The sequence below is a fragment of the Fistularia commersonii genome, chromosome 9 (assembly GCF_037954325.1).
Source record: "Fistularia commersonii isolate RoL2024-O1a breed Wild chromosome 9, RoL_Fcom_v1.0, whole genome shotgun sequence".
Lineage (NCBI taxonomy): Eukaryota > Metazoa > Chordata > Actinopteri > Syngnathiformes > Fistulariidae > Fistularia > Fistularia commersonii.
In genome coordinates this window covers 1,724,835-1,751,160 of record NC_141292.1, presented here as the reverse complement: position 1 = coordinate 1,751,160, position 26,326 = coordinate 1,724,835, and the positions used below count along the sequence as shown (strand labels likewise).

At 47.3% G+C, this 26,326-nt stretch overlaps 1 protein-coding gene and 1 long non-coding RNA gene across 3 annotated transcripts in view; one reads left to right on the top strand and one right to left on the bottom strand.

The window, feature by feature from the left end:
• abl1 (abl oncogene 1, non-receptor tyrosine kinase) overlaps window positions 1-24,285 on the bottom strand; it is a 30,189-nt gene extending 5,904 nt beyond the window's left edge. The window contains exons 1-4 of one of the 2 annotated variants that reach the window (XM_086151835.1): window positions 23,714-24,285; window positions 22,242-22,637; window positions 4,330-4,494; window positions 1,166-1,461 (exon numbers count right to left, since the gene is read on the bottom strand). In XM_086151835.1, coding sequence (XP_086007961.1) covers window positions 1,166-1,461; window positions 4,330-4,494; window positions 22,242-22,368 — 588 coding nt within the window. In that variant the 5' untranslated portion in view covers window positions 22,369-22,637; window positions 23,714-24,285. Of the gene's footprint in view, window positions 1-1,165; window positions 1,462-4,329; window positions 4,495-8,662; window positions 9,099-22,241; window positions 22,638-23,713 lie in introns of those variants that run through there. The other variant, XM_086151836.1, reaches the window with a different exon arrangement.
• LOC147230903 (uncharacterized) lies at window positions 9,175-10,050 on the top strand. The gene is made up of 3 exons (XR_015106560.1): window positions 9,175-9,296; window positions 9,604-9,664; window positions 9,910-10,050. It is a non-coding gene; the product is annotated as an uncharacterized LOC147230903 (long non-coding RNA).
• Window positions 24,286-26,326: the final 2,041 nt, after the last annotated feature.

Here is a 26,326-nt window from a genome sequence, read left to right as displayed (position 1 = left end):
CTAGCTCGGTGGTGGTTTGAGGCATTCTTGCCATAGCTTAGCGCTCCTCCAGCGCCGTCACCTCGAGGGTGACCCCGCCACCGTGTCAGCACCAAACTTCATACTTATCAAACGCGTCGAGCAGCTCAGGTCACCAGACCAGAAGATGCGGTCCAGCTCCGGGCCTCCGATAACATCGCCCCTCGGCTGGGTGTTTGTGTTGGACATTCATTCTGGGTGACAGAAGCCTCGGCTCAAACGCCGGGCTCTGAGGCGAATGGGACTCGCTCCCCCAAAGTGCTGCGCTGGCTTCGCGCTCAGCTGGCTACCTCCCTGATAAATCAGGGGGCGGCGTCCAAGCCGCGGCAGATGCGGAACAATGCGGAGGATGTGCTGCGGGCGACGTCCCAGCATCGTGAAATAACCAATAAAAAAAAACCCAACCTGGCATCTTGGAGCTATAACTCAGCCAGGAGTTGCGTAACTCCAGAGAGCACTGATAACGGGATGGAGTCCACCTCTGCTTCAACAGCGTGACGGACCAACGGCTCAGTTTGCTTCTGGCTGAGCAGAGTTTGTGCTAACAGAAGTCCTCCTAGCTCCTGTTGATGTTTGCATGCATGAAGACCGTGCGCTAAGTCTCAAACTTCTCATTACCTAAAAGCCTACAAGTATGGTACTACAAGTACAGTACTTGTAGGCTTTTAGGTAATGAGAGCTCCAGCCCCGACCACAAAGCTACCGTTAGGCCATCGGCTTTTGACTCCCCAAGCGGAAGACACGCTCTGGTCACGGTCGATTTAGATGTTATTGTTCTCCTTTCTGGATATTCTTTCAATATTGGAAAACCACAGGAGTCTCACCTTGGTGTGCATGCCTCCTGTGTTCCTTCAAACTTGCTTCCAGATGGGACCATTGACCCAAACTGCCCTTTGGGACACACAATCCAGTTCGCGTCCTGATAAAGCACGTGTTCCGTCGGAGGAGTCTGTTATCAAGCCTCCAAAACTACCAACCGTGATCACTTCAAATTCGTGCGGCATCGCTCGAGACTCAGCATTCCACCCCGCAGAGTTCTGGAAGTGCCGCCGGACTACACCGTTCGATAAGCTTCGACCGAGGAAGAAGACGATGCGGATCGGGCGCCACTTTTGGCCACTTTCGGCGGAGTTCTTAGCAATCCTACCTTGCCGTCGGATGCAGTGTTAATCCTGTAATGGTAGACTCTTCCCTCGTACCGCAGGGAAATGGACCTCTGGCCGGGGCTGCTCTCGCTCTCGCGCACCAGAAAGCTCCCGTTGATTCCTGAGCTGAGCAGGTACTCGGCGGCGTTGCGCGACACCGGCCCGTGGTACCAGCTGTGCTTCTCCAGGCTGTTGACGGGGGTGATGTAGTTGGACGGCACCCACCCCTGGCCGTTCTTGGTCTGCGCCTCGCACCACTCGCCATTGTGGTTGTACCCCAGGACGCGCAGCTTCTCCCCTGGCGAGTAGAGATTACAGCAAAGAAACAAAACATTCAGGCAACTGGACCTCCGCCGTGATAGCGTTTTAATGCGCCTCATTCCTGCGGTCTCAAAAAGAGTATTTCCACAGCCGAGAGCGTTCGACGCCTGGCCCGCTGAGGCACCGCGAAGGTGATATTAGCATGTTTCCTTTGGTCACCGCGACTTTGCTTCTCCATCGGCGACATGTTCCGGCTTCGTCTCGCGGGCTACGCTGGCCTACTTGACCTCCAAGCATCTATTTCCACCGTTCGTGTTTTTTTTTTATTTAAAGCGCTTTCAAAAGAAACCTCTACATGGACCGTGTCCGAACACTAGTGGAAACTAAAGCGGTCATTTTTTTTTTTTTTTTCCTGTTTATTCCGTTGCAGATGTTCTCCTTCCTTCCTCTGTTTGTCCGCCTGATCCCTTTGCTGCATTGTTGCGCTGGCTGTTCGGGGGGAAACCAAAACAAAACAAAACAAAAAAACATGGAGGAAGTGAGAGTCAGCTGGGGGTTGAAGGCACGGGGGGGAAGAGACGGGACAGGAAGCAAATAAGCAGATTTTCGCTGTGATTCATAACCTTAAGGACTGTCTGTTAGGCTACATGTTGCCTGGGGGATTTGACCCTGAGCGGGGCTGAACATTGTTCAGAAGCTGCACAATCAGAATTTCGTCATCTTGCTGAAAACACTGACACCAATTTAGGCTGACTTGAGCGCTCACTGGTTCACAACTGCAGAGCCTTCACCTCTGTGAACGACAGGTGGACTCTTACATCTCGCCGCTCCAACGATCCTTCATGGATGTACCTCGATGGAGGTCTCAGTGAGGGAGCTATTTTCGTGTCCTCAGATTTCATTCCTTCATTATCTACATCGCACATCCTTCACTCGTGGGCTCAAGCGCATCCCAGCCGGCATCAGGCACATGTCATTTACGGGCATACAAGTCTTCACCCCCTCATCCACACTTCTTGACTCGCCAATGAACCTCCTGCAACCCACGGAGACACATTGAGAACATGGGAGTGTACGGGATGAATAAAAGGAGCTGGGGTTTGAGTAATGACAAGTGCTTCAGTCTGCAATAACAACCGTATCATCACCTGCTTTTTTGATTTCTATTTCTTGGGAACAAAAAAAAAAAAAAAAAGGCCAGCAGGAAGGCTGTGGTGGACAAAACACAGCTGACTGGACGGAGGCTTCAGACGGCAGGCAATTTAATTGTTTTAATTCGCACTAATCTGACAGAAGGTGTCAAACAGAGACAAGTGGATCCGTCTTAATCGCCAGAATCTAAAAGCTGGAACACTGACACCGGGGAGGAGGACTGACCCAGAAGCTACCGGAATTTCCAGACTATCGAGCGCACCTCTATATAAGCCGCACCGGCTAGCCCAGGCTAAACCACGGCTCCGAGTGGCTTGGGAAAATAAATTATAAATATTTAATTGAAGTGTATTTCATTTGTGTTAATTCCTTTTTTTAACTTTGAGTTCTAAGTTGGAAGATTTTTGTGATCTTGAAATGTTATATAAAATTATATTTATTATTTTTCGCCGCTCAAAAGAACGTCACACTCGCGGAAGCTGGTAAAGTCCCGATTTGCAGATGCTGTGCGCAGAAGTTCAGGAGCACAAGTCCCATAAACCATGTAAAATAAATATTTATGAAAATATTTTGCAAATATTTATTTTTTATTATTTACTGACACAGTGATTTTTTTCCCGATTTATTTAAAAAATTCAGGTCATGGCTCCGCTACACGCTCTGAAAGCCCAAAGCTCAAAATGAGTTCATTACATAAATAAAATTTCCTTTTCTCCGTGATACTTTGTGAATTTCAGAAGCAACACACTACACTCTTGTTTATACAAAGTGTAAAGGTAATTAAAAGCAATTTATACAGTGGTATCTTTATTTTAGACGTCAAAAAGTAATTGCGGCTCCCGGTGTTTTTGTTTCCGAGGAAACCGGGTCCAAATGGCTCTTTGGGTGTTATGGGTTGCCTGGGCTAGCTGGTCGCTATCTCAGGCTTCCTCCTGCGCGCTAAAACCGTCAAAGTTTAACGGACTCAGAATTTCCCGATCATTTCATCGGTCCGATGTGACGAGGATAAATGCTTTAGCGGCGTGAAGCTCGTTAGCGTCCCTCCCCCCAAAAAAGTCCATATATTAGCCGCATCGTTGTTTACGTGAAAAATGTCGCGGCTAATCGTCCGGAAATGACGGTATATGTCTTTGCCGTTTCTATAATCGCACATTTGACGTATCGTAGCATGCTAACAGAAACTTGCTACAGTGCTGAAAGAGGACTTTTCATGACAGTCGAAACAGGCGGTGATTAAAAGTGACTCAGGGGAGGAGGAGCGAGAGGAGGCTCCTCAGTGGCCCTTTTTCATTCTGCAAAGTCCACGGCTTCTCTTTGCAGCATCTTTAAACTTTGCTCCCGTTTCCCGCACCCTTAAATTAACGTGCGCAGGCATGTAATCAAATCGGAGAGAGGCGAACGCGAGCCCGGCGGCGACGCCTCGAGCTAACCCCTGCTAGCGCCGCGCACCTCCGCGAACAGCTGAGCCAATGACGACACCGCTCAGCGAGACAGCGGTGATAAATACGATCCCTTTAATGACAGCTTGGGCCGAATACCTTCTCCGGGGTAGATGAGGTTTAGCGGAGCGCTGCCTCCGGCTGGTGGTATTTGCTATTTTAGATCTAAGAGCTTTACTGATCGGTCCGCATCCAAACCTCGGGGAAAATTCCGATGCTCGCGCCGCCCGCCTCCGACGGGAACGTCGTCTTTCCGTAATGATCTAGCCCGCTGTCGTTTCTCCTCGGAAAACCTCGACCTCGTCTCCGCTCACCTTTCGTGATGCTGAGCGTGTTGTCGCCGCTAGCGACGAAATCGTAGAGCGCGACGAACAGGTTGGGGTCATTCTCGCTGGGTCCGGCCAACAGGTTCTCCTTGGAGTTCCAGCGGGCGGCTTCTGTCAGACCCTGACCTTCAAAGTCCGGTCTCTGGAGAGCTTCTGGAAAAAAAAAAAAAAAAAAAAGAGAAAACGTGAACGTCAAGAACAGAACGTCCGACGAGTCCGACGGAACGCAGCTTCGAAGCTCGGCTCCTCGTACAGCTGCAGGACGACACGTGATGATCACACAGCAGCGACGGCTTATTTCCACGTCTCCTCGCGTTCCCCTCCGCCGCCGTTCACTTTCTGACGTGCTTCTGCGAGCAGGTCATCAGCTGTGGTCCCACAGTAGGATTAGAAAAAAAAAAAAAAAAAACCTGATCATGTGACTCGCGGCGTTCCCGCTGTCTCTGTAACTTTTCATTTCCTGGATTATCCGCGCTTGGTTTTCATTTTTCTTGGATACCTGCAAAGCCACCACACATCCGACCGTGAGAACGTGCCTCGGCGTGAACCTTTATCTACGTTAATTGTGCACAAAACTGCAATAACACCAGTTGCGGGCTGGTAATAAAATAAAAGAAAGAAATAAAATGCACGTGAATTATAAGAATGCTAACTGGAAAGGTGAGGAGGAACGCGAACGCAACAGTGTGTGTGTGTGTGTGTGTATGTAGTTTAGCCAAAAAGTGTGTTGGGTTTATGTGACCTGCTCAGCTGCTGTCACACATGTTTCAGAGGAATGTTACACCCTCCCGCCCCCGTTTCTCACACACTCACACACACACACACACACACACACTGCATTCTTCTGTCAGAAACAACACAAAAAAAGAGGCGGAGCACAGTCGGGATTTTCACCTTTTTTTTTTAAGTGAGACTTTCACAAAGGAAGGAAGGAAGGAAGGAAGGAAGGAAGAAGGCGGGAACAATTCAGCCTCCTCGTGTTCACGCCATATTCCAATCAGAGTTTAAAATTGCAGATCGATTAGAGACGCGTCTGCGTTTGCGGGAAGTCGTTTGAATGAAATAAGACACAAACGAGAGAGCACCCGCTCTGATTGGTCGCTTGGATGCGGCAAACATACGCATTAGCGCGGAGGCATGCTATTTATGCTAGCCGTCCCATTCTGACACACAACCTTGTTTGAAATGCATTTTATCATTAGCAACTATTGGATATATAATAAACGCACACAGACAGTTGAAGTCGGGTGCATTTCAAACATTCAAAGCAACTCAAAGTGGTAGAAACGTCCCGAAACGTCGCACGATCTCTCGATTCGACCGAGTTTTCGGGCTCCTTCGCGCTTCTCGCGGAAGCCTCACAGCTGACATTTTAAACGGCTCGCAAAGTCGGACACACACTTCAACGCTTTAGTTCAATCTTGTTATCTCCAGGATCGGCGCTGTGAAGATACGTCGGGTTTCGATGCTTTGAATCGACCACGTCGGACATGCGGGGGTGACCGCGAGAACCCCGACATCAACTCCCGACGTCCTTCTTCAAATGAGCGCGCCGTCGCGCGTTGTGTTGCGGCGGGCAGGAAAATTGTCGACATTATTCACCGCGTTGCGCTTGCCTTCCACACTAACGGGATGGAAAATCCGCGGCTCCAAAGAAAACCCGTCCAAAACTAGCAGATTACAACTTACTCGCCGTATTAATTGCATAAGTGGACGTTAAATTCAGAAAATTGCAAAGTCCCGAGGAGCAGCCAGCTCAGAAATTACCGAGTGAGATCAGCTAAGGTTTCTTTCTCAGACGCCACGTCTGTAAACGGGGAAAGTCTGAAGGGGGACTGTGGTGTGGAGATGGCTCCAGACAAGCTAACTCCATGCTAACCTAGTTGAGGGGGAATTGTACCAAGTAGCATTTGGTGGAGAATACGGCGTGGCCAAGCAGGCCTTGAAAGGAGGAGCCGCACGTACCCTGCCGGGCTGATTCGGACCGTTAGCCGTTCCCGTGGACGGAGCATGGCCGCCCTGCCCACATGAAAGAACTTTGCTCGGGAGCTTCCGACGGCACCGAGTCAAGCGAGGAAGGAGAGGCGAAAGAAACCAAGCCAGCGCGACGCCTGGAGTCAGTCAGACGATGCCGTGGACGTGTTCGAGGCGGAGCTGGACGGGGATTTAAGACTTTCACGCAAGCCTCTACTGCCCGTCCAGGTCACGCACAATCAAAAGCAAACGCGGTTCCACTACTGGGCCATGTTAACCCCGCTGTGAAAACCCTGGGCTTTGACTTCATCTTCTACGCTGCTTTTATGGATGACTTTCAACAGATGGACCTGATGCGTTTTGTAGAAAAACTGTCTGTTTTTCTTGTCGGAGCATACAAGTCCTAAAAGTAGAGGCCCATTTTCACATCGCTCAACCTCCCATTAGGCAATCGGGATCTGCAAAGTACAGATGTTGAGGTTCTAGACGCGACTCACATGTGACAGAATAGCCATACGCTTCCCGAAAACGACTACCTCCTGGTTTCTTTACCTCTTCTTGTGAAGTATGTCTTTAAGGCAGAGACGTTTTCCACCAAATTCTGATCATCCATCAGGCCGACAAGCTGAGAACATAAGGAACAGACGGAAGTAGGTGCTGCAGGTGGTCCTAGATCTTTGCTAATGTACGTTCCTGGCGCTGAGGTGCACCAGATGAGCTCCACATCACGTGGCCACGGAAGCCATTGGCCGCAATTTCCTATCCGACGGCGTACGGGATGATGTCAACGACGAGTCAACCGTTACTCAGTTCGCCGGCATCTGGAAAGCGGTTGACGCATTCGTACCTCCGCTAGTTTGAACATTTTTCAAACATGAACGCCGACCCGTGACATCGGGGGGGGGAAGCGAGGTGCCTCGACGGACAGCCGCCGATGGAAGATCCCTCGGGGTGATTCAGCTGCTTTTGGAGAGCAATCGCCCGAACAGAGGAAGTAAGCTAGCGACCAAAACATACCATGTGGGCAGGGTTTGCTGACTTGAGTGTGTGGGCGGCCTCTGGCACACATTTAACGGGCGCGAATTCCACCGCTCTTTGTGTGAGGGTGACAGCTCAACGACACGTGGACCCGAGGCGACACGCTGTTAAAGCTAAGTGATACGAGCTGGAAGCACTGGGGGTCTCGCAGCGGGAGGGATTACAGCGTGTCCTGGCAGCGAGGGGAAGACGCCGCCGCCGTTGAGGTGACCGCACGCATGCGGAACTCGCAAAGAATCCACAACGGTGACTTCACTCCTAGAAATGTGCTGCGAGTGCCATGTATCCGGTAGAAACGTGCACCGCCGGTTCCATCTCCTCAAAAAAAAACCAAAAAAAATCTGGTTTCGCTTCTTTCCCGCTGATTACGACCACGAACCCCTCGCCACTTTGGACGCGGTCGTCTTAAGTGTGACGATTTACACCTTAGATTTCGCGGCGGTCCTAACGACGGCGCCGTGTCGTGCCTCTGCGAGGTTGGACCGAAGCCCGACCAGCGAATGTCTGAGGAATGAGCGAACCCGACCTCAGGCTCGGGGGATTCGTCTTGCGTTTGTGGTCGTCACCTGAACGGAGAGGGAGCAGGGTAGAAGATCCAGGGCCTACACGAGATCCGGGGCTTTTCAGCGCATCGGGGTAGCGAGCGATTAGCATGCAGTTTAGCGAGGATACCGAAAGTCGACCAAATATCCAAGAGGTCATTACCGATTTTATTTCTTCCCCCAGGACGGCGAGCCGGGACCTGGCCGCCATCTTGGATGATCAGAAAGTTTCAAATGCACCAGAAACTCCAGACCACAACGATCTTCACATTCATGTACACATTTCTACCGACTTATTTGCCCAAACTGGACGTTGTGGAGGAAGAAAAAAAAAAAAAAAATCCTTTGGATCTTCCAAACACATGATGCATGTGGGCTGAGAGAAGGTTGAGGGCTGGAGGAGATGCCCTCCTCATAAACAAGAATGAAGTGGGCCACGGCCAGGAGTCAGATTTCCTTGTATTCTCCTCTCGGCCTCTTTTTTTTTTTTTTTTTTCTTCCCCCCACTTATTTCCTTTGCCGCTAGCCAGTGTGTCTGGCCTCCCTCATCTCCGCCGCTTTCCCCTCCCCATTCCTCAGTTTCCACAAAGCCAGAGTCGCCGCCGAGGCTTTACGCCGCGATACTTTACCTCCTTAAACCTTCCGACGCCGCCGATTCCTCTCCCGTTTTCGTTTAACCACCCGTTTGCTCGCGGGCTGAGCGGGAAAAGTCCCGACGCCCCTCAAACCCCCCCACGGCGCCACCAAACAGTAAAATATATTCTTACCTTCCAAGTAACAGCTGGAGGAGGACGAGAGGCCTTTCTTCGATTTACACCCCACCAATTTCAGGCAGATCTCCAACATTTTCATTTGCTTTCCTTCCCTTCCCGCTTGAAAACCGGGCTGCTGTTTCCAGAGGAGACCTCCGCCGGGACCGTTACTCCCTCACATATGTCCGACCGAGAAGCGAGAAGCGAGAAAAGCGGAACCGAAAGAAAAAGAAAAGTCCACTCCGGAGCGGAAGGTTTCTTTTTTTTTTTTTCTTGTTTTTTTTTTTTCTTTTCCCGTTTCTCCGACGCCGTGAAACCCCCTTCCTCCCTTTTCCGGCCAACAAAGTCTACAAACTTTCTCCTCGGAGCGTCTCCATGTTTTTTTTTTTTTCTCTTTTTTTCCCCCCTCCTTCTTCTCTTGCTTTTCCGAGAGAGGCGACGGCGGCGGGGAGGCTTCAGGTTTGCGTGGCCGGTTCAGCGGAGAGGGCAAAGGGCCGGTCGTAGCGGTGCCATTCCCCTGCGTGATCAGAGCCTTTCCGAGGCACAGGGACGACTCGCGCTTCGGCTGCCAACAAAGGGCCTCTTTCAGGATCGGCTGCACTCAATGACATCAGCTGAGCCCTCCCACCTCCAGCGGCAACACACAACCGTAAGGGGGGGGGGGGGGGGGTTGCCTCACACACACACACACACACACACACACACACACACACACACTAGAGGAAAGCAAACAACGGGGAAACAATTCCACCCGGCATCGGAGGCAGGAAGTCCAGGGTTTTTGTTTAGAAAATAACTTTTCTGAAGTTCTGGTCCAGACCTTCTTCTCTTGGCTCCTTCTGCTGAAGTCATAAGATCGTTACGAGAGGCTCCGCCTCCTCGAACCTTCCCACCACCAACACCATCTCCTCTCCCCTCGCTCCTCATTCTCTCTCCCTGGTTTCAAATATTTACAGGTCGAGGTGCTGGATTTGAGCGCCGCGTTGTTACAGATAATCGACGCCAGCTAGCGGTGAGGTAAGTAGAACTCCCACCGCTGCACACACACACACACACATGCACACACACATCAGGTCCCCCCCCCCACGGGCTTTTTTAAAATGGAAGTGAAACAACTGAATTATTAAAAAAGAAAACATTTGTCTTTTTTGTCGGCGGAGGCTGATTTTTAGACAGCTGCGGCGGTCCAAGTATAATCCTTGGCAGGATCCGAGTCGCTCTTGCGACACGATTCCCGATTTCTCACTTCTGTCTTTTCTCAGCTGTCTCCGGGAGCGGCGGTGCGCGACGACCAGAGCGTCAAGGCAGCGGCGGTCAAAAATCGTCGTCTGGCGGGACTGAACGCCAATATTACCCTCGCAAATTTCCAGGATTTCACAAGATATTTTCATTTTGTAGCCGCCATGCATTGAGCAGCGCAGGTAAATATCGCCAAAAAGTCAAAAACGTCAACAAGTTGCGTCCGGTCGACTCGGGTTTTCGTCGGTAAAAACATCACCAGACGAATGATGTCACGGGAACGAACGGGAATTCCAAACGAAAACATGTTCCCGATCGGGACGAAATACGCAGCGACTGGGTTAAGATTTCGGGTAAACGCGGCCGCAAAAAAATATGAAAAATAAATCGCAGGAAAAACCGCACCGAGAATCCAAAACAGAAATTAAAAAAAAAAAAAAAAAAAAAAAAGTAGGAAAAGTGTGACTACTCCTGCATTTGATTAAAATTAATATTAAAAAAAAAAAAAAAAAAATCGGGACGGGCGTGGAATGACTTTTTTTTGGGGTCTTGTTTCGGTTTTCCACGGCAACAAACGGAAAAGCTGGAATTCCATCCATATGGGAAGGAATGACGAGAGGATTTGAAAGCGAGCCAACGCCGTCTGAGAAGGTCGATGATCCTCTGCCGTCCACGCCGAGAAGCAGGTACCTCCACAAGGTCATGTGTTTATTCGTTTGCGTTTTTTTTTTCCTTTTGAATAATTGGGTTCCCGAAGAAAGTAAACACGCGACGAGCCTGGAAATAAATTTCCGTTGTACTTTTCAAACACAACGTCACCAAACCCAAGTGTTTCACGAAGACAAAAAAAAAAAAAAAAAAAAAAAAAAAACTGGGAGAACTTCCAAGAGGGTGAGAGGAGCAGTGAAACCCGATGCAAGGCAGTACAATAACCATGCACAAATTACTGCATTCTGGGTTTATTTAACCATAATAATTTTTGATTCGTTTTGCAAGATATTGCACTTAATACGTGCACTTAAGGGATTACGGATCATCGTTCGACTCGGGATCGGAACCACAAAGAACACGAGCGCGGCCGTAACATAATGACTCTGTCAAGCAAGTATTTTTCCATGACCATGACCGAGCGCCGTCTTCACGTACAGATAAGACCCCCCGCCCCCCCCCAAACCCCCTCGAACCCCATCCAGAATGCGATTTCGCACAAATGGGGGAGCTGACTTGGTATGACACGGCCGTGTCATCATAGCAACCGTCGCCATTTACTGGCTGACCTGGTCAGTGGAATTTCCAATTGGGGAATAATAACATAATGCATGGTGTGCAACAGCAGACTTTGCTCCCAAATATGAAGATGTAAGTCTGCAAAACAAATCACACACACAGAGTTCTTCAATAAAAGTGCATGTGAAAAATACACAGGAAGGCTCTTTGAGTAAATACAACAAACAATGGGAAAACAATCAACAGATGTTTCATGCATGATTCATGCTCGGCGTTGAGCGCCGGGCCAAAAAAAATAGGAGAATATAAGGGAGAGAGGAAGCCACATCTGTCTCAGGGCCAGTCTTCGAAATCATTTTGCAATGTTTCATGGTTTACGAGTGAAACTGCCTTTGGCTGAGCGGATCATTTTCACAGAGTTACCATTTTGACCCTAATTCTTGTCATTTTTTTTTTTTTCCCTCCCCCTCCAGCGGTGTGAGGAATTCAGACGACTCACAACAGTGCGTGACCCATTAAACAAAGGCACCAAAACACAACTAAACAAGACGCCGGGTTCCTTTCAGCTGGATGGCGTCACGCCCGAGCATGCGGTTAGCGTTTTCTGAGCCTCGGTGGCTTAAAAAGCATCGCGTATTTACCTAAAAGTCCAATTTTTTTCCTTTGTTTAAGTGTAAAGGGGAACAGGTAAATTGTAAAAATCCACATATGTAACACGACAAACAACCTGAGATTCATGACAACAAAGTAAGCGCGATTCCACCGACACTACGCCTCAGTTCTGTCTTCTCAGTTCTCCGTGCATTTTGTTGTATATTTCACCAAAACTTCCTGCATCCACACCAAGCATGCAGCTTTCTCATCAACCACAACCAACAAATAAGAAAACCTGACACTCCATGTCCACTTTTCTCGTCTTTGACGACGACATCTTGCTGATGAGGGTGTCGGGTCCGACGGAAAAGCATGTACGTTTTTAAAAAGTAGTAAAAATACTATTTACAGACCACATTGCTGCCATCTGCTGTGAGTTGTGAGTCACATGGTGCCGTGTTGCTAACACTGACCAAAACAGTGCGCGCTAGCGGACAATATAGGAACTGCATTATTATTTTAAAAATAAGTAGTTCATGATTTCTAATAAAATGTAGATTTATTCCTCGGGCGGGCCGGTATCGGCCCACGGGCCGAACGTTTGCCGCCCCTGATCCAGCCGGTAACACGGCACCGAGTCCAACGTCCGGCGTCCGCTGGTATGGCAAACATTTCGCCCCCCCCCCCCCCCCTTTCCTCACCCCGTGCAAATTAACAAGAAATGCAGGCTTCCTCAAACTCCGAGAAAGACTCATTAACTCACCGCACTCGTACAGTGTCGGAGAGATGACAGGATGAAGGGAAGAGGGGCCATAAAAGTCAGGGAGGAAAGAGGGGAAAAAAGGTTGCAGATGGAGAGACACGAAGCACATTGTTTGGAAGTGAGCTCATTGGAGAGTAACTTGCTTGTGTTTTATAATCTGAACCTACTAAATCCGCAGTTAACTGACGTACACCCGCCCGCGGGATGGCTTTCGGACTTCCTCTTAACGCGACCCCTCCCGCTCGGGGTCGCGACGCTTAAAAACAACGTTAAAACCGATTAACGCCGTCCGGTGTTTTCGTCTCTTTGTTTCCTCAAAACAAAATAAAACGCGGTATGCGCCCGACGAAACGAGCGCCAATAACGCGACCATAATATCCCCGGCTGCTTTTCCACATAAGATGGAACCCGCAAGGACATGGCGTGGTATACTAACGTACCAGGGGCTAACGGCGGCGGCGCACAGCTCGCGTGAGCGGCGGCATCTGTTTCGCGGGATGGCCGCGACTCGCGCATTTATTGCGTTCGCGCAGGGCCGCCTCGCCGCCGCCGCCGCCGCACCGCGCCGCTGCTCCCAACCCTCTGTTGCTACATAGGGTTTGCCTTCGATAGCGGCCAACAATAACAGATGGTACTTCCCAAATTAAACGTCTCCACATGGCCCCCTTGATATATAGAAACGTTTTCCACGCGGCGAGAGAACTAGCTGCACAGAAACGCCGCTGTCATTTCTGCACGGAGGGCTTTTGACTCGTTCAATATCAATACGAAGGGCGGAACAGCAAAATACAGCTGAACAAGCATCGGAATTACAGAGGAGGAGGAGGAGGAGGAGGTGCGGCGAGTCGGCGATCTGTAACGGCCGATGTACGGCGACTTAAATATCAGATACGCTGAGCGTGTTTGTGCACATGTGCATGTTTACCGAGGGCCCTCCAGAGAACGCAGCCGGAGAGTCTGAGGCTTGCGGACCGGCAGATGAGGTTAAGGGGTTTTTGAGTTCCACATAATTCTCCACTCATTTGATGTCCATAGGGAGGGTAGACACTTAACAACAAACCGGCGGTCGCTCTAATTCAAGGCTGAGGGTCTCTAGCGTCAGTCTGCGGCCGCCACGGCCTGACAATGCATGCACCATATGTACACGGCCGGGACGGGACATTATATTCAAATTTTTCCCGATTGTTACGTCGCCGCAAAAACAGCCCCGAAAAACATTTCTCCGCCCGCCGATGCGAATCTGCTCGGACGGCGTCGGGGTTCGGCTCCTCGGAGGTTAAACCCCGCCCGTCCGCCGGAGCTGCAGAAACCGTTTTATCACGATGACAGACGCAAAATAAATAGGGCAACACAAACCAGGTGACTAAGCAGAAAAAAAAAAAAAAAAAAGGCAACACGCAAATCTGCTGTAAACGGAAATGTATGGATGCTGGACCCGAGTTAGAAATGTTATAATTTGATCAAACAGGCGAGCGGGTCGGACGCCCAGAAATCAGCCAGATAAATGGCCTTGACTTAGAAAATGTGTGTGTGTGTGTGTGTGTGTGTGTGTGTGTGGGTGGGTGTAACTGGGTTCTAATCCAGTCACTTTTACTTTAATAACTCAATTTGACTCAGATTGCTGGCCATGGCATGAAAGCGCATTTTTTATTATTCTATTGTTTTACGAGTACATGGTCTAGGGGAGCCAAAGTTTTAGGGGTATAAAAAGAGAAGCACATGCGTGTGTGTGTGTGTGTTGCAGTTCTAAGCAGCAGCCGACAAATAAACTACAGCCTCCATCACTGCTTTGGGTGTATTTCCTCGACTCGGGCTGGATTTAAAACCCCGTGAACGAGGGAAGACAAACGAAGGGAAAGAAAAAAAAAAAAAAAAAGATGGACGAGGGATATCTGGAGCTTTTTTTTTTTTTTTTTTTTTTTTTTCGCCCGTCGACCTGAAACATCTTGGAGATGTTTCCTCGGCGTAGTAAAAACCCAAGTCGTCTGGGCGTCCGTCGAGGTAACCGAGTAGAACAAAAAGGGAAAAGAAACGCTGCGGCTCTCTGGGCTGCAGAGCTGGAGCTCTTCTTTGTGTCTAAGTGGAACCAGATGCAGCGAATATAGCAGCCCCCACTTATAGCGAAGAGACGAGCGACGACCGGCACGGAGGGACGGGACGGCACATCAATATAGTCACGACTGGCCCGGTGACAGAACGTCTGGATGAAGCCCGTTACAAAATACAGACACGGAAACACATGTATTATCACGCGAATCGGGTCGGAGATCACCGGGAGAACCCGAGGGGAGATTTATACCCCCGGCCGGAGCTGGCATCCCAGGTAGCCGGTTGTCTGCGGTGAAAACAACAGCTGTGTCTGGCCGCCCGGCCGTGAGACAAGGGGAAACCGGGGTGTGTGTGTTTTTTTTTTTCTGCGGGCGCACAAGTGTGTGCACAGATGGACCCCGGGTGGCGAGGAGCTCCCCACGCCGCATTCCTCAATTCGACTTTAGAGGCTCTCGGTATGCGTGCTTGTACGTCGGGTGACACGTGCTACGCAGCAATAAATGCACGCCGATTGTGAGGATATCCACGGAATGGAGAAAGTGTGCACGTATCCAAAGGAAACATGCTACGAGTAGCTAAAAAATTAGCCATTAGTAGGATCTCAACCGACAGATGGTGCGGGCTGTAATTGTTTTCTTATCTGGGGGATCGCGAGCCAAGATCCAATAAAACATTGCAGATGTCGGGGTGGAGAAAATAGCAAAAAAAAAAACCAATCACGGTCAGGCTCACCGGCTTGTTCCGATTGTTTTGCAACAAACACGCTCACATGTTGTGTACAAAAAAAAAAAAAAAAGCGTGCACCTTATGTAAGTGGAAAGAATTGGTTTCACCTTTTGTTTATGCCTTCGTAGCTGACGATTGGTTGACCCTTCCCGGGAATCCCCTTTTTCAAACAAACCTTATCGCGAGCCAATTCGTCAATTAAAATCGGTTTTATGTGATTTATACGCTCCCGTCTGAGTTGCTCTCGGCCTTGGGGTTGAAGTGGGAACATAGCCTTGTGTAATGTTTTCACATATAAAGTGCGTTAATCATGGCCAACAAGAACACACACACACACACACAACGGTTAATGTAAATCTGGAAACGCGCAATGAACCGCTGGAGTAACTCGGGTAGAGAATGCCAGGTGGACGCGCTTGGAATTAGGCTAAAAAAATTAAAATAAAGCAAAAGTCTTGAGCATTCGCGCTGAGAGCGAGGCTGGCTAGCATCGCCCTTGACTGAAAACACATAAAATTCTTCATCCACACTCCGGGAGAGGCGGGGTGACCTTGCCGGAGTAAAAGAGTAGTTGCAGAAAGAGGGGAAGGCGAACATTCAACATGTGGATGTATTCCATGGTGATTGTTTGCGACGTGTACGTTTTGGGGCGTTTTAGCATGACGCCGCTAACGAAAACTCGGCAGGGGAATGCGCGACAGGTCGCGTTTATCTCTTGTTTTTCACTTTCTTTCGATGCGCTCCAGAGCTTGGGGGCGTAAAAAGGCCTCATCCACAGCGGCGTTGATAAGATAACAAAAGCATTTTTCATGGGTAGAACTTGGATTTAGAGTTAAAATGGAGGCTAAACGTCCAAAACCGGACAAATGTTAAAACCTCATTATGCGCGGATTCTGCCAAGGAAACAAACGTTGTGTAAAAAAAAAAAAAACGTTGTGTCGAGACAGAGGTCGCGCTTCTGTGTCTCGCATGGAAGACGCCGATGGAAGGGAAAAAAAAAAAAATGAAACAAACAAAAGCTGCCAGGTGAGGAAAACGCCGCCTTGGGTTTCCTTTTTTTTTAAACCCCACACCTGTTTTTCGTCGACTCACCGGCGGGCCCGGTTGTAAAGCAGACTCTTGTCCAGGTGGACGGCTGCTCGATGAGAGGGCGGGACACTCACTCATCGACCCGGCGTCATCCAACGCCATTTCAAAACGCCGCCTACCGCAAAAAACACCGTCCAGAGAATATAAAGAGACGGGAGGCTCGGCTTCTCACAGCCTTGACGGTGGAGACATGGCCGGCCACTGCTGAACAGCTGGCCCTCCAAGGACCGTTACATTTAGGCGCCTGCTGCTTGGGTACGTATGTGGGCGTGCACACACACACACACACACACTTCTAGACCCACAGGGATCATGGGAGGAGATTTGGTGTCTAGACTGTATAGATTCCATGAGTTCCAGCCAAGAAAGAGCGAGTTTCAGGCTGAAAGAGGAACGGATTCACTTACTACATGCATGATTGCAGCTGCTGCAACACACACACACACACACACACACACACACACACACACACACACACACACACACACACACACACACACACACACACACACACACACACACAATCAAATGACATCACTTACTGGTTACACGAAAGGGGGGAAGTAGGGGTGTAACCCCCACCCCCCCTCCAACCCCCTCTGCTCCAAGTACAATTTTCAAGAAAATAAAAGCGAATTAATCACCATCACTCCGGAGGATTGAGGCCGATTCATCGGCGCTCAACAGTAGTAGATCAATTTGATACGTCTGACGTGACTCCCAGCCTCCGGCCAACCCCGAGCATCTTTGATGTTGCATAACTGGAAACACATTGATACGCATTGCTGAGATAGGACGCGTCCAAACGCCTTGCGAGCTCGCCGTCACGACCTCGCAGCTAATTGCGTAATCCCGTTTTCTAGATGCGTTGACGGACGCTGGATGTGTGACAGCTGGCGCAAAGTTCGACCGTCTGCAAGCGAGGCTGAAGATATACAGATGACATACGCATGTCATGTTCGTATGGAAGGTCGGACATTTTTACGTCGAGTACGCGTGTCCTCTTTTTGTTGTTGAGGAAGGGGCATCCACAGGAAGTCAAAGGCGGAGGAGGTGACGCTGCAATGCAAACGGTATTTTTTAGCTCAAAGTAGCCAAGATGAGGCATGCATATAGCATGCACCGTCATCACACTATCAAAATAAAATAAAAAAATTAAAATGCATTGCCGCGCTCAGCTTGACTCCGTCTCAAAAACTCCAAACATTTTTTTTGGAATTATGCTTAAAACAGTATGTTGGCTTTTGAAAGGGCGCAAACATGTCAGTCCCCGAGGGGCCGTTGATGTATGACGTAGAAGACGCAAAGCGGACGAGCTCATCTCGAATCGGTAAAACAGACTACGAGCGGAATATTCAACTCATGTAAACAGCTCCATCGACTCCTCTCATCCGTAGAATGTGAATTAAAACGATCTTTTGTTTTTTTCTCCCCCGTCAGTGCACTAAAAGCTCTACCAGACTCTTCCGCACACATCCACCTGGCATTTTCGGGGGGTTGTTGTGAGTAAGAAAAGCTCTGTTGTGCCCAAACTGAAATCCATCCAATGGCGAAGAAGCATTCCAGAGGTTTGTGCGCTGACCGAAACCCACTCTGGCCGACCGGGGACTGGCACCGTTCGACCCGTGTTTATAATCTACCCGTCGAGCATTAACTACTGCAAAGCACTAAAACTGCAAACGAAAAAAACAAAAGTTGAAAAAATATTCCCAGAAACTAGCCGGCACCACCGCTGCTCGGCTCACAGCCAGGAGACACCGGATAAAACCCGCGACATGTCCACATGAGACCATTTCTATAAAACAACGACCGTAAACGATTGTCCCGGAGCTTTGCTCGTTAACGTCTTTCATTCTGCGGCTTTTACTTCAATCGCGTTACTAGAATCCCCATTTACTTTCACACGAGTCTCTCTGCGGTCAATGGAAATGCAAAAATGACGGCAGTGAAAGAAAAATAAAAACGCTGGTGACTCTTTAGTTGAAAACATGCGGTGACGTAATGCATAAAAGAGTTGATCCCTGCTATTCTGTCCATCCAACCCCAGGGAGAAAACTCTTAGCGGGGATTTGGCGACACCTAGTGGCCAAACTGGAGATTGCACCCTCTTCATATTCAACCCCCTTTCCATGTTGGGGTCCCATAACAGAAACACAATGGAAAATACTTTAATACAGTGGAAAAAGGGCAACAATTATATCCGTAAATAATTGTTACAGCGTTCAATTTTATTGCATTTGTTAAGAACTATTGCTTTTATCATTTATTTGGTGGCTGTGAACGTTTTTATTGAACTATAAGATGAATGATCCCCATCGGGGAAATTCCTTTATCGCAGCATTACAACAATTATAGTATCAGTAAACATGAATATAAATCGACAATTAGAAAACAATTAAAAGATACATAAAGCAACAGGGTTGGGGGTTTGTGTCGAATCAAGAATTTTAAGTTGCACAAACCTGTCTCATCACGCTAACCTTGTTGCAGATGAAATCTAATGCGTGACCTGCGACGTGATTTACAGAGTTATCTAACCACCACACACACACACACGCGCGCGCGCGCGCATGAAGAATATGGGGTGTTAATAAAAGTGAGCTATAGTTTCAGACGCTCGCGACCCTGTTCCGTCTCTGCGATCCGTGCTAGCTAGCCTATGAGATCATATCTCCCCGGTGTACAGTACACAGAGGTGCCAAGAGCAGAAACAGGTCTTTGCTTGCCTTGCGCCGCCTCGGTCTCTCTCTCAGGCAGCTGCTTGCAGAGGTCTGAACCTGCCTGTGGAGAAGCGGCGTGGTGTCGGCTATCCCCGCGTTAGCCGGCCGGGGCTCACGAAGGAGGAAGAGCGAAATACATGCAAAACCCGTGTGTTATTCTTGCCCTCGCCTTGCACCGTGACTCATATCCCTTCTCGCAGTCGAACCTGCTCATCGTGGGACGAACGGGGGGGAAAGGGGGACGCGGAAAGGGAAAACAAACACGCCCCGTGTCGCTGACCCTTTGCCAAACTCGACCCATTTACCAGCAAATGCTTTCATTCTATTTTCCTGACCTTCCCTGTCCTGTCCCCCCTCGGAGTTATGCAAGAGTCAGTGGAAAGTATTCCCTGCCAAGGCAATCACAGTCCTACGGACACATTTGGTAAACTTATCAGTTCGCCGGATGCATGGCATACACGCACTTTGCTGACGAATAATTGTTTGTTGTTGTTTTTTTTTTTTTGTTTTTAAGTGGTTGGCGCAGCTTCATTCTGATTGATAAATGATCTCATCTTGAAAAACTACTAGCGCATGGACCCAAATGCTGGGCGATTTCCTCTTCAAATAACCCCGCTGTGCCACATTGATGCAACAGAACAAAATCGGCCGCAATCAAGGCGTTACTGCTTTATATGGTCATGGAGTAAACGATACTCGGGCACTGCCTCTGCCAGACCTGGGTAGGGCTGTGCCATATCCCATCATCCATGACATGTCATTACAAATCCTCCACACCGGAGTCAATTTCATTATTTTCACTATTTCGCCGCTGTCGTGGAAAAGTTGCCATTTTCATGCAACCTTCCCCTGCTTGTTCCTCCTCGGTTTCTATCTCTCGCTGAAGGTTTATTATTTGTGAAGTGAGTGCTCTACGTTTTTGGCAAAGTTAACCGTCATTAATTGCTTCCTGGCTTTAGATAACCCCACTGCATTGCTTTTAAGCACTGAGAACAACCGGTTGTTCAAATCTTGCCAAAAACCCATTACTTAAATAATTGTGGTGTGAATTTCACTCACTTGCAATGAGGAAAAAAAAATAAAATAACTTCACAGCTTTGGACGTGCCCGATCCGTCTGATGTGTACCAGCCAGCCTTTTATGGGGCCAGCTAGCTGCTAGCTTATCCATCTACTGAGCGCATGCCAAGCCAATGTTTTTTTTTTTTTAACCAACTTACCAATTTGCTGAAAAATCGGGTTGCAGCTTGAAAAAGAAGCAAGACGGTCGTCTATCTGTGCTGTCAGAAACAGAGTACTGGGTCACATTTACATATACACTGCATGTGTGTGTGTGTATACATATATATATATATATATGTGTGTGTGTGTGTGTGTGTGTGTGTGTGTATGCGTATATATACACACACACACACACACACACACACACACACACACACACACGTACACACATACACACAACACAAACACATATGTGTATATACATAAACATGTATGTATATACACACACATACATACACATACATGCACACACACACGTATATAAATATATATATACATATATATGTATATATATATATGTATATATACACACACATATATACATACACTTATATGTGTATATACACACACATAAATACACATACATATACACACGTGTATATATATATATATATATATATATATACAAACACACACATATATACATATATACACACACTTATATGTGTATATACACACACGTATGCATATATTAATACTATATATATACACACACACACACAGATATCTATATACAGACACACACCTATATATATATATATATATATATATATACACACACACACATACATACATACGTACGTACGTATATACATATATATATATATACACATACATACAAACAAACACACACACATACATACATACGTACGTACGTACGTATATACATATATATATACACATACATACAAACAAACACACATACATACATAGATATATACACAAACACATCCATACGTATGATATATATATATATATATATATATATATATATATATATATATATATGCTGGTGTAGTCCACATTCATAATCGTACAATTCTAACCCCTAGACAGTGTGTTAAAGGGGGAAAGTGCAGTTTGAATCAGCCCTAAGTTGAAAAATGACTTTCTCAAGCTTCATGACTTTGCGTTTGCTGCTTCAGATCCCTCTTGTGAATAAGAACCCTGCTGACAGACTGCTCTGCATCTCAGATCACCAAATGTAAACAAAAACAATATGTAACACCACCATTTTCGCCTTTTATTTGGAGAGGAATATATGTAAAAAGGACCTGAAAATCCATTTAATTAGAATAAAAACTAGAAAGCAGTGAAGGAAAAAAAAAAACCTTCACCATGAATATCAAAATGAAAAACTCCTGTTTATACCCTTGCCCTCCTTTTGAATCTTTTGCGAGGTCATACAAACATTGTTTTGGACCCTTTTGCAAAGCTGAGTGGAGTGGCCAGTTCCAATTGTGTGCCCGTTCACCATTGTAATCAGAGTAACTCTGTTTAGTTACTTTCACAAAGATACCGGTGATTTCCGATGTAAAAACCTCTGAGGCCGAAATCGGGTCCAATGTGCTGGATCGAAGGAAACCTTGCTAGCAGCAGTTAGCATTGAGCTGTTTTGTGGACAGATTGTATTCCACGCTGGCCGTGTCAATAATAGCTCGGGGGAAAAAAAAAGAAAAGGCAAGCCGAGGACCAAACTGCACCTCGTTTTTTACTTTTGCGACACCTGTCCGTCTTCAACATGAGATCAACGAAACGGCGATGAAATAGCAAACCGAGGACAGTGAGTGAGCCCGTGGTCGTTGCGTATTCGCCGCCTGCAGAGATTTCTCAGCCGCCGGGTCTTGACAAAGCACAGGAAGACCAAACATGTCGGCACAAAGCTTTGTGCTGAGAAACAACAGATTTTTTTCATGCGAGCCCGTCAATTCATCCCGATCATCGAACAATCGCCTCTCTCCTTTTTATATTTCTGGCGCAAAACGGTGATCAATGCACGTTGCACACTCACAGATTCCACAATGACAGACCTGGCTCAGTTGCTAATGCTACTGGAGGACATGTTATATTCGTACTTACTGTTGTTTTGTGGCAAGTTAAATAAGAAAATGAAAACATATTCTTACCATGCACAGCAAAAACGTTGCAGGGCTGGGTCCCATGGCGCGACGACTCTCTCTTCCCCCCCTTGATGAAGGCCGGCAAACTGGGTCTCCTCTGGTCCCCGACAAACTTTCCCGGCTGCTGCCCCATAAGGGCAGGGTGCCAGGCCGCAGCCGGGACTCTCCAAACTGGACTCAATCGCTCACCGTCCAACAGTTCCCCCCTCCTCGGGGCAGGGGCGGCGCCGAGACGACACGGGAGCCCTCCCCCCCCCCGCCGCCAGGCTCAGCGCGTCCTCCCCTGGAGTGCGAGCGATGCGTGTCGGCCTCGCGCGTCCCTAGTGCTCCGGTAGATTCCTTTTCATCGTGCATATATGGAACCGGGGCGCTTCAGGGGTCAAAAGGGCATTTCACGTGACTCTATAAGAGAGGGAGAAGTGGGAAAAAAAAATCAGTTTGACTTCCACGGAACCAGATGTATCATGTCAGCTGTTAGCATGTGACTGCTAGCGTTGCTGAGACATTCTTGCTTTCTATCTATATTCCTGTCTCTCGCTCTACTTCAACTTTCACCGGTCGAGGCAGAAGGCCGCCCACATCCAGCTGAGATCTGTCCGAGATTCCCACACCCCGATAAGTCGGAGTTTCCTCTCCACTGCTGCCCGCGCATGGGTAAATGTTAGGTTTCTGGAAATCACCTTCAGGGGAAATTGGGGAAAGTCCTTTTTCTGCAGCCGACTGTGCTGTGATTTGGCGCCGGATGTATGAATTCGGACTTGAACTTTATGCGTTAGTGTGGAATGATAACGTTGGGAGCAAAATCTACAGTTGTTTCTTTTGCCACGTGCAGGAAAGCTTGGAAATCATTGCAATGTACACGTGCATGGAGAAATAGGCCTCTGCTCAGGGCATCACACGGCTATCCTTAAGTCATTTAACCCATCGCCCAAATCAACTAGGAACCAGTTACCACTAGCTGAGGTGTCAGAAATGTCATTTGCTGAATGTCTGGGCTTTTTAATCCCCTTTTAAAAGTTAAATCAAGGTAACTTCTGCATACATCACTACTGCAATGTGGAAGTTACCCATGCACACAATCATTGACTTTGCTAACTTGTAAAGTGAGCACTAAGTTAGTTTGTAGATTCTGGGGTGGGGGTGATAATATGATGTATGCGCAAGCTGGAACACACACACACACACACACACACACACGCACACACGCACACACGCACACACGCACACACGCACACACGCACACACACACACACACACACGGTGTGTGAGGAGAGCTACAGGACAGCAGCTAACACACAAGTCAAGATCATGGAACCGTGGAATTATCTGTTGTTACCGTTAACCCTTGCCTTTTAAACACGACCACAGCTGCTTTCCCTACACCGGGAATAGCTCACGAACACCCCGAGTGAGCAAAAAAACAACAAAAGAAAAGTTTAAAAAGTGATAAAAGGAGAGTTGGGAGAGTGTGAACTTACACGGTCGCGAAATCATCTACGTTGCTGGGTTTGCTGACGACCACAAGTTGCTATAGGAGTTAGCCATGGATGTTAGCTAGCGCTAGCTGGAGCGGAGCGGCGCCGGAGCGGAGCGCAACACCGAGCGGGCAACAGTTGGCCGCCGCCGGGTAGAAAACCCTCCGTCGGCCGCATTAAAACCTCGGAAAAACAACCAACATCCCGATAACTTTTCGGTTTAAATCCCACGCCGGTTCGTCGTGTTCCCCGCGACCCGAAGCCTCGGCGGCGGTGGGGGTTGTTGAGCGACTTTCAAACTTCCGCGTCAACTCTTCCCGTCTCACGGGGCTCCTCTCCCGGCGGCACCCGGACCGAAGGCGCTCCGAGGCGGAACCGAGGCGGGTCGCTGGGCCGGGCGCGGACGTCTCCCCCCGCGGGCCTCCTCCTCCTCTCGTCCCGGGAATGGTGATCTCCGAGCGGCCGCGCCGCGCACTTATTCATCGCTCTCGCAGGAGAACCGCAGCAGTAAAGTTTGTCCGAGCCGTCGCGGGGTCGCTGGCGCCGCCATACTTCGTACGCAAGGTGGTTTACACAAATATGTGGGTGGGGCCACGCGTGGCGTCACGGCCCTGCGTGGGCCGGCTTGTCTCGGGGGGCCCCACGGAGGCCCCCCAAATACCTCCATCAATGATATCAATTCAACCAAAAAGGGGTTCAATGAGTTCATTTCACCTTGTTTCTGAGGGGTCCCCCTTTGACTCGGGGGTTGTGGGTTCGATTCTCCGACGGGGCCCATAAGGGGCCCTTGAGCAAGGCGATGTGATTTTTTTTTTTTTTTCAAAGCAAACAAAAAAGCAAAATAAACATTAATAATAGCGAGAATGATAATTTTCTTCTCCTTTGGGTTCCACAGCTAATCAGACTCCTTTGCTACACTATTCTCTGTGTCCTCTCACACCAACATACAGGGCTGTCTCAGAAAATTAGAATATTGTGATAATATTATATTAATATTATATTCATATTATATTCATATTGTGAAGAATGAGAATAAGGAACATCTTTATTTATCCTGAGGGAAATTGTTGTGCCAGAGTTGAAAATTGTATAAACAGTATAAAACTAAAGGGGGAGAATAAGAAATGCAAATAAACTATAAAGTAAATAAGAATAACAATGAGAATATGAATAAGAATAAGAATAAGAACTACTTTTTTTTATCTCGAAGGAAATTGTTGTGCCAGAGTTACAAGAAAAACATAACAATAATAAATAATAGTAGAAAATTGTATAAACAGTAAAAAAAAGTGGAGAATAAGAAATACAAATAAACTATAAAGTGTCTTAAGTAACAATTGAATAAGAATAAGAATAAGAATAAGAACAACTTTATTTATCCCGAAGGAAATTGTTGTGCCAGAGTTACAAGGAAAACATAACAATAAGAAATAATAGTAGAAAAGTGTATAAACAGTAAAAAAATAAAAGGGGAGAATAAGAAATGCAAATAAACCATAAAGTGTCTTCAGGTCTTCAGTATCAAGTGAAAGATAAGGAGTTCACAAGAGTATGAAAAAGTATTGTATATGTAGCTGTTATGTTCTTCATCTTCTGTAATGCAATTAAAAAAACAAAAATGTCATACATTCTGGATTCATTACAAATCAACTGAAATATTTCAAGCCTTTTATTATCTTAATATTGCTGATCATGGTTCACATCTTCAGAAAACTCAAAAATCCTATCTGAAAATATTAGAATATCATGAAAAAGTAATTTTTGCTTTTTTAATTGCATTACAGAAAATAAAGAACTTTATCACAATATTCTAATTTTCTGATACAGTCCTGTACTTCATGCCCTACTAAATGGCAGCACTACAATAATAATAATAATAATAATATGAATGATAATATAATAATAATAATAATAATAATAATAATAATAATGATAGTAATATTTTCCTTTAGGTTTATCCCTTCAGGGGTCGCCACAACAAATCAACCTCCTCCATCTAACCTAATCTCTGTGTCTTCTCACACCAACAAACTTCATGCCCTATTTAATGGCAGCAATAATATAATAATAATAATAATAATAATAATAATATTTTCCTTTGGGTTTTTCCCATCAGGGGTCACCACAACAAATCAACCCCCCTTTGCTCACACTATTCTCTGTGTCCTCTCACGACAACATACTTCATGTCATACTTAATAGCAGCAACATAATAATAATAATAATAATAATGATAATAATAATAATAATAATAACAATTTTTTCCTTTGGGGGTTTTCCTTCACAACAAATCAATGTGCTCCATTCATTGAGTTCATTTCCCCATCTTTTGAGGGGTCCCCCTCCAAACGTGGGTTGTGGGTTCCATTCCTGACTGTGTCCGGATGCCCTTGAGCAAGGCTGTATAAATTAACTTGTAAAAGCAAACAAACAAGCAAAATAGACAATAATAATAATGATAATACTAATTTTCTTGTCTTTTCTGTCTTTTGTTGTGGACCCAAAGGTTCTTGTAGGAGTCCACTATCTCCACCTCTTCACCCTGGATGGTGATCGGTAACCGTCTCCTCCGATTCTCCTGGAAGTCCACAACCCCCTCCTTGGTCTTGGGGATGT